Below are 9,282 nucleotides of genomic sequence, written 5' to 3' on the forward strand. Positions count from 1 at the left end.
CACTCAGCACAGATCTTAAAAGGCTAAAGCAGCATGGAATATTCTCTCTTGCCAAGATAAAAAGACTAATCTTACCTTGTGTGTCTCAAAACAACAGGTGGGGGGAGCAGCAAGACACATGAGTGACACAACCAGACATTGCTACGATGCAGGCTAACTACACACAAAATATCACACATTGTGAACATGTGTCGGAAACTATGGTGCATTTTCGTCTCGTCAGACGAAAACTGGCATTCGTGTCATTATGTTTTAGTCTCCCCCAAGACACATTTTTAGCCTGTTCCAGTCTCGTCCTCGTCATGAAAAAATTGTTCATCAACGATATACAGTGCCCTTCATATTTATTGGCACCCCTGGTTAAGATGTGTTTTTTAGCTTCAAATATTATTTTTTTTTCCAAATAATATGGATCCTTAATAGAAAAAAAAGAGAAAAATCCAACCTTCAACACAAGTGGATTTATTCAGTGGGGGAAAAAAATCCCACATAAAGAAATAATTATTTGACATCAAATAATGTGTGTCACAATTATTAGCACCCCTGGTGTTAATACTTTGTACACCCCCTTTTGCCAATAAAACAGCACCTAATCTTCTCCTATAATGTTTCACAAGCTTGATTTTGTGTCTGGTGAACCATTTCTGTGTAGATTTGGCCTTATGTTTAGGGTCATTGTCTTGCTGAAAGACCCAGTGATGACTCATCTTCAGCTGTCGGGCAGAGGGCAACAGATTTTGATTTAAAATATTTCAAAGCATTCATGATGCCATGCACCCTAACAAGGTTCCCAGGGCCTTTGGAAGCGAAACAGCCCCACAGCATCACTGACCCACCCCCATACTTCACAGTGGGTATGAGGTGCTTTCTACACGCCAACAAGCTGTTTGGGAGGCATGCATGGAGAAAACCTTTCCTCACTCACAATCATAAACCCAAACGTCTGGAGTTCGCCAAGCGGTCAACTGGGACCGTGTGCTTTGGTCAGATGAGACCAAGATTGAGCTTTTTGGTAACAAACACTCTAAGTGGGTCTGGCGTGCCACGAAAGATGCGTGTGCTGGATAGCACCTCATACCCACTGTGAAGTATGGGGGTGGGTCAGTGATGCTGTGGGGCTGTTTCGCTTCCAAAAGGCCCTGGGAACCTTGTTAGGGTGCATGACTTCATGAATGCTTTGAAATACCAGGACATTTTGAATCAAAATCTGTTGCCCTCTGCCCGAAAGCTGAAGATGGGTCGTCACCGGGACTTTCAGCAAGACAATGACCCTAAACATATGGCCAAATCTACACAGAAATGGTTCACCAGACACAAAATCAAGCTTGTGAAACATTATAGGAGAAGATTAGGTGCTGTTTTGTTGGCAAAAGGGGGTTGTACAAAGTATTAACACCAGGGGTGCTAATAATTGTGACACACATTATTTGATATCAAATAATTATTTCTTTATGTGGGATTTTTTCACCACTGAATAAATGCACTTGTATTGAAGGTTGGATTTTTCTCTTTATTTTCCATTAAGGTCCCATATTATTTGAATATGTATATATATATATATTAGAAGCTAAAAAACATATCTTAACCAGGGGTGCCAATAAATATGAAGGGCACTGTATTTTCCTTATAGTCATCGTTGACGAAAAGAACACTGAAATGAATACATAAATTAATTCAATATCATTAGATTTTGACATTTTCAAATTGATCTGTAGAAAATTCTGGCACATTTTACCCTTAAAATGAGCTATTTTACCTTATAATGGGAATATTTGTGTGGAATATTATGACATTTTTTGTAAGGGGGGAAAAAGATGACTGATTTTCTCGTTTGATGGTGTGACCTCAGGACTTTCTTCTGTACCACAAGAGCAGCAAGAAGTCGAACTCGGGTTCTAGCGGGGCCTCCAGCATGGACGGTTTTGAAAGATGCCTGTGCATCTTCAAACTCCCCGAGCCGGACGACGGCGGGCTATGGCGAGCCATCCGCGTGGACCTGACGGTGGTTCCTGCGGGCCAGTCGGCGTTCGCCCTGCTCGGCTGGACCGGCTCTAAGGTGACAGCACAGGCGGGTGAGCGTTAGGCGTTAGCGTGACAGCTGTTTTTTCCTTCCCGCGCAGCTGTTTGAACGCGAGCTGCGACGCTGGGCGAGTCGCGAGAAGAACATGTCGCTGAGCAGCCACGCTTTGTACGACAACCGGCAGGTGTGGGAAATAACCGGACGTTCGTTTCGTGTTTAGCGGTGACGCAGCTTTGTTTGTGTTGGCGCGGCAGGGTGAATACTTGGAAGCCGCCACGGAGGAGGAGATATTTGCTCACCTCTCCCTGGAATACGTACCGCCTACGGAGAGGAACGCCTGAAGAACCTTGGTGTCAGGTCGGTCATGTCCACGGTTTTCTTTGGAGAAGGAATATGCCTTTTTGACTCTAAGAATGACTTCATGGTCCTCAAAAGGTTCTGGGTGGACAGAATATTGTGTTTTATGTACATAGTAAATGAAAATCTACCTGTTTTGGTTCTCTACTAGTCAGCAACAGTTAATTGCATTTATTGAAATGCTGCTAAGAAAGATCATGTCATATTGTTCCAGTAAATAAATATATTTAAACCAGTATGTTTTTGGGCAGCCCGTTTAATTTTTGTTTTAGTCTTAAGTATTTTCGTCCAAAAAAGACTATTAGTCTTAGTCCATAGACTTCATAATATGTTGACATGACACGGGGCGTAGGGCGGATCCGTAGGGGGCCTATTTTTAAAAACTTCAAATATTTTCAAAAGCAAAGCTGCTACCGACCTAAAACCAAAACAGCCACCTATCTTAGCCATATATGAGTCTCCATGAGCAGCGGCATTAAAAAAATTCAAATTCGTTCCCTTATAAAATCCCGATTAATTACTTTTTATAAAAGTATAACACAACTTAAAATGGCTATAAAATTCTCAGATTGTACACTAGATACACCAAAATCACCAAATACAGAGATAATCAGCTATATTTTCAGGATCAATAGCAATATTTAACATATATTTTTGCCCAAAATAGCGAATAAATTTTTTTTCAACAGCTAATAAATCAATTTTCAAATCAGAAACTTAATACTTGAGAAAAACATGCAGAATCCATTATAAATAATTTATGAATAGATTATTAATAAATTCTATATGTAATCGCAACTTAATATAGAATAGAATAGCCTTTTATTGTCATTATATAGTTGTATAGTTAGTCATATAGTTGTAGCGATTGAGGCTATCGGCTGCCTGACGTAAACAGAGCTTTTCTGGTGAGAAGTCTTGTGAATAAATGCTTAAATCCCCAAATTCTTCATAGATATGGACGTAAAACAGTCTCGATTCCTGGTTAAAAGCAGAGAAACCGTGAAGTTAGCGTTTATTTTACGTAAATATGTCGAAGTACGCTGCTACTCTGTTTGCGAATGAGGCTAGCGGCCGCCTGAAAAATGGCTTTTGCCACGTGGCATTTTTTTGCCATGTGGCAAAACTGATTTTGCCGTGTGGCATTTTTTTGCCATGTGGCAAAATTGATTGTGCCATGTGGCAAAACTGATTTTGCCGTGTGGCATTTTTTTGCCATGTGGCAAAATGGATTTTGCCAGTTGGCATTTTTTCTTTACTATGTGGCATATTTTTTTCCATGTGGCAAAATGGATTTTGCCATTTGACATTTTTTCTTTACCATGTGGCATATTTTTTTTTCCATGTGGCAAAATGGATTTTGACATTTGGCATTTTTTCTTTGCCAAGTGGCATTTTTTTTGCCATGTGGCATTTTTTTTTTTGCGATGTGGCAAAATTAATTTTGCAATTTGGCTTTTTTTTTGTCATGTGGCATTTTTTGCCATGTGGCAAAATGGATTTTGCCATGTGGCATTTTTTTGCCGTGTGGCAAAATTGATTTTGACATGTGACATTTTTTCTTTGCCATGTAGCATTTTTTTGCCATGTGGCAAAAGTAATTTTGCAATGTAGCATTTTTTTGCCATGTGGCTAAACGTAATTTTGCAATGTGGCTTTTTTTTGCCATGTGGCAAAATTAATTTTGCAATGTGGCATTTTTTTTTGCCATGTGGCAAAATGCATTTTGATTTTTGGCATTGATGGCTATGCACGTCCAAATTTTCCATTAATTTTAAATGGCAGAAAAACATGTGGCTTGGGATTTTTGATCATACACTTTACATTACAGCACATTAACATTCAACTGGCACCCAAGTCAGGCTTTGCCATTGACAGTGTGGTGGCTACCACTACCACCACAATTTAGTGTTTTAAGATTTATTTAATTATTTATGTGATATATTTTTGGACATGTATTTTCTAATGGGTTGACACTTCAGTTAATATTTGTCTGAATGCTTACTGGGTTTTATTTGCCAATTTGAGGTAACGAGGGAGGTTAGTAGAGTCTGCCCTGATTTAAATGGCCACATAGATGTGTCTGGAGGTCAGTTTGGTGAAGCCTTTTGTTATGTTGGCCTCTTTTATGTTGGGCCCAAGAAATTTTGTTAAACTGTTTCTTTTGTGAGTCTTATTAAATTGAATTTTCACCTAAGTTGAAACACCAGTGTCCTCGTGTATGTTTGGTCCACTACAGATGGCTATTTGCAAAAAAAAAAAAAAACACATGGCAAAAAAAAATGCCACATGGCAAAATCCATTTTGCCACATGGCCAAAAAAAAAATTCTCTGAAAATGTTGTAAGCAAAATTTGCAGTTCCTGTAGCGTCGTTAACCTCAAAATGGCGGCCTCCACATCAAAGCGGCGTGGGGCTTCACACGACAACGATTGACATTCAATCATGTACCTCTTAAAAACTCAAAACTCTTTGAATGAGTTTGTCACAAGTAGACATCGAATAAGTTTGAAGTGGGAGAGCAAGCGGCGAATGAAAATTCGTTCTATTGCCGTCAATGGCAGCCAGTGGGTTAATAATCAGAGAATTCCTGCTTGCCACTGTAAAAAAAAAAAAAAAAAAAAAAGCACAGACGAGGTAGCTGACATCGTCTGGGCTTTTCACGCCCTGCTCCACTGCGGCTTGCTCAGTGGAGACTCTCCGTCTACCTGCCGAGCAAACGTGGGAATGAAAATTTGACACGTTGACGCCAACTAACAGACGTCATTTAGGCGTTAGCATCTCATAATCGAGGCCATTGGAAGCTATTTCTAGATATTTCTTGTTGTTAGGGTTGGGCAATAATTAAAAATATTTAAATCAATCACAGCGACTAGCATGAAATACTTGCGATTAATAACATTGCCATACAAAAAACACACACAGAGTCCTAATAATTTCAAAAATGTGTATGCAGTAGTATTTCTTTATTCCTTTCAGTTGTAGTATTTTTTATCACTTACTATGAAAAAATATTATTCCCAAAAAAAAAAAAAAAATACAGATGATAACTCACTCTCGGGTGTAAGTCGCACAGGCGAAAAAGTGCATAACAATAACAAAAGAAAAAAAAAGTAGTACCAGATTATAAATGGTATTTTTATGGGGAAAGACATTTCATCTTGAGAGCAATGGCAATGAAAGAGTCAAAGAAGCACGAGGTGTAAAATTTGCTCAATAGAATATTTTTCTATTTATATGTCATTTTATTGTTCATTAGATTGTATGAGGTTATTTTTGTCTAGCAGAAAACATAGGATGAGTGTTCAAACTGGATTTTCATCCCCAAATTTCTTGATTTTTCAGCAAGAAGCTTTTTGAAAAAGAATGTAAGGTCACACGATTTTAGAAATGACATCAAATCCCTGAAAATGTACTAAGATCACATCACCTCAGAAGATGATGTCTTGCACAGTGGGCCCATCAAAGCCTGCCGGGGGAGCCTTTGATGGGCTGATAGGGATCAATAGTCCTCGGGAAGCCGTTTTAATGGAGGCTTTACAGACGGGGCGGGGCGGACCGGGGCGTCAATGGTCAGAGCTGCCGACGCAATATCCAACTTAAATACTGAAGGAAAAGTGACACAAACTCGGTCTTCATTTTAAAACCACCGAAATGCAAAGAGAACTACTTTTGGCACAGTTACAGTGTATCACAAAAGTGAGTACACCCCTCGCATTTCTGCAGATATTTACCGTAATTTCCCGAATATAAGGCACACCCGTGTATAATGCGCAACCCAAATTTACTTGTAAAATCTAGGGAAAATTATTGTACCAGTTTATAACGCGCACCCTAATTTTAGCACCAATAAATAGAAGAATACAAGAAAACAGAGCTCGTGTACAGATACAGAAATGTCATTTTACTGAATGGTGAAACACAGCACAAGCATAGCATATTGGTAGTTCAAAACATTACCATAAACTGACAATATTTACGGTAATCATATGATTTGACAACTTCTCCAACTTACCAGAATCTAGGAGAAAACAAAACAGATGTGACTTTTCTTTTAAAGGCTGCTGTATGACTTGCTCGTTTCATCATGATGAATAAATGTTTCTTCCATGGATTGATACGGTAAAATGAAAGTGAGAACGTAAGTCGGAAATCCGAGAGAGCTCATCGCTGCCGACACGGCAGTAACAATAGGAACTATTGTTATTTGGGTTTGAGTTTCCCGAGGGACAGATATAGTTGACGGAGACACACAGGAAGTCTGTGTTGTTACGTTTGTTATAGTTCGAGTTGCGGAGTTGCAATAAACGTTGACTAGAATGAGTTCAAGAAACTAAATTCTGTGCTTTATGAAGAGTGAAAAAATCAGAATTTAACACATACGAAATCATTCGGCCGATCAGAGTGAAGTATTACCGAAACAAAATGGTGACGTCACGTACCGTAATGGTCGGCAACGGATCACCGCATACGTTTCTTCAACACAACGTGGCCGTGTCAAAAAAAAAAAAAAAAGCGGTTTATATATATATATATATGTATATATATATATATATATATATATATATCTGTCTCCATCCATGTACCCGTTTATAATGCGCACCATGATTTTACAAGTTGATTTTGGGGGGAAAAAAGTGCGTGTTATATTCGGGAAATTATGGTAAGTATACCTTTTCATGGGACAACACTGACAAAATGACACTTTGACACAATGAAAAGTACCGTATTGGCCCAGATATAAGACGGCCCTGATTATAAGACGACCCCCTCTTTTTCAAGACTCAAGTTTGAGAAAAGACTTTTTGAAACCCAAATTAATTTTTATACAGAAAATAATTACAGTACATCTGAAACAAATGATTATAACAATATATATGAGAGAAAAAGCATGTTATTTTGCCTCATTCAAATCTTAATATCTGAACATTTAAATATGTAAAGTGCAATCACATTCGTAAATGAATGGCTTCTGGTTTTTGAAATTTAAATAAACCAATCTATTGTGATAAAATTGCAATAACTGCATTAACCATCAAAGTGAAGTCTAACTGTAACTGTAGTCTTGAAACAAATCTGAATAAGGAAAAACATTGCAATAAAATTATGCAAACTGCTTAAACGTGAGAGTAGCTGAGATCTGTCATGACAGAACATCGCTTCAATGATATCTGGCGCCATCTGGCGTCGTGAATGGGGAGAGTAGCTGAGATTTGTCATAACAGAACATCGCTTCAATGATATCTGGCATTATCTAGCGTCGTGAATGGGTATAACGTCTAGACCGTGAAAATAAAACGACCCCCTCTTTTTCAATCTTATTTCAATGCAAAAAACACCGTCTTATATTCGGGCCAATACGGTAGTCTGTATGCAGCTTATATAATAGTGTTCAGTTATTTTCCCCTCAAAATAACTGAAACGACGTACATCTCTAAATGTCCAAATTGAGTACTGCTTGTCATTTTCCCTCCAAAATGTCCTGTGACTCGTTACAGGAGTGCTGTCAGCATTGCTGCAGAGATTGAAGAGGTGGGAGGTCACATGACATTTCGGAGGGAAAATGACAAGCAGTACTCAATTTGGACATTTAGGGATGTACGTTTTTTTCAAAGGGGTGTACTCACTTTTGTTGCCAGGGGTTTAGATATTCATAGCTATATTTTGAGTTATTTTGAGGGGAAAATAAATGAACTCCGTTATATAAGCTGCACACAGACTACTTTTCATTGTGTCAAAGTGTCATTTTGTCAGTGTTGTCCTATGAAAAGATATACTCAAATACCTGCAGAAATGCGAGGGGTGTACTCACTTTTGTGATACACTGTAGAAGCGAGCTCAAATACAACCCATGCTAGTACTGCTTATTTTCTGCCGGTAATCTTTCCAAAAAAGAACATGCCGACTAAACACTGCTGCTATAGAACTTGTAGGAATGACTCAAGACAGTACGAACGTCCGCATATGAAGGATGTTTTGTTCATACGTTTCCCGAAGCCGAAAACTCAGAGGGGAAAAAATGTGAACAATGGATTAACTTTTGCAGACGTCCAAAAGATCAGTTTAACGCCAGCAAGGTGAAGCCATTCACCTTCGTATGCAGTAAAAATTTTGTTGGGGGCCATGGTCCTACACATGACAATCCTGATCCATTGCCTGCCCCGTAGAGGTAAGCCATTTTGATATTTTTACAGATTTTCTAGCATGACGTTTTGCCGTGCTGCTTCTTTCTTACAATGAATGACCTGAAATTTTTTTAAAAATTTTATTTATACATCAAAACAGTCACTTAGGCCTATTTTTCTAAAAGAATTCAATAAATTAGCCATATTTGGCCTAGAGCCGACAGGTAGGCTCTAGATCTAACAGCTTTACCTTTTCTGTTGTAAAGAAACAACCTTAGTAAGGTGAAGCGTAAATGAATTACGTAATAGAATTAAGATTTGTTGTAAATGAAAACATTAAAAGTGTTCATTGGGTGCTGTCACTGAGTAGCATTTGCGATGGCTACACAAAAATAGCAATATAAATTACCCCCAAGAACGGTCAGAGACATAAGACAACCAGGGGATATAATATATAAGAAAGACAGGGCATATGGTGGTAAAGGATAGATTGTTGAAACAGGAGAATGTCATTGTCAGTGGCGTAAGGCAATGCACACAAGAAAAAGGTGTCGATAAAAAAAAGCTACCTTTGGATCAGGTCGGCTCTTTTCCAGCCCTCGACACTTGGGGCCATCTTTTTAACCAAACATTTTTATGTTCTTCCACATCTTTGCCAGTCAATTTGGTGCAAGGGACATTATTTTCGGACAGATTTGGTAGGTTTAGCTCAGTAAATATCTCATTTATACACTATTTACATGCATTTAGCATTAGGGACAAACGCGAGTTTGACCCCCCT

At 38.6% G+C, this 9,282-nt stretch overlaps 1 protein-coding gene across 2 annotated transcripts in view; it reads left to right on the top strand.

The window, feature by feature from the left end:
* The window catches only part of polm (polymerase (DNA directed), mu), a 39,556-nt gene that overhangs the window by 17,400 nt on the left and 12,874 nt on the right, over positions 1-9,282 (top strand). Inside the window, exons 9-11 of one of the 2 annotated variants that reach the window (XM_057819637.1) lie at positions 1,845-2,056; positions 2,121-2,204; positions 2,275-2,377. In XM_057819637.1, coding sequence (XP_057675620.1) covers positions 1,845-2,056; positions 2,121-2,204; positions 2,275-2,361 — 383 coding nt within the window. In that variant the 3' untranslated portion in view covers positions 2,362-2,377. Of the gene's footprint in view, positions 1-1,844; positions 2,057-2,120; positions 2,205-2,274; positions 2,618-9,282 lie in introns of those variants that run through there. The other variant, XM_057819636.1, reaches the window with a different exon arrangement.

The sequence above is a fragment of the Corythoichthys intestinalis genome, chromosome 17 (assembly GCF_030265065.1).
Source record: "Corythoichthys intestinalis isolate RoL2023-P3 chromosome 17, ASM3026506v1, whole genome shotgun sequence".
NCBI lineage: Eukaryota > Metazoa > Chordata > Actinopteri > Syngnathiformes > Syngnathidae > Corythoichthys > Corythoichthys intestinalis.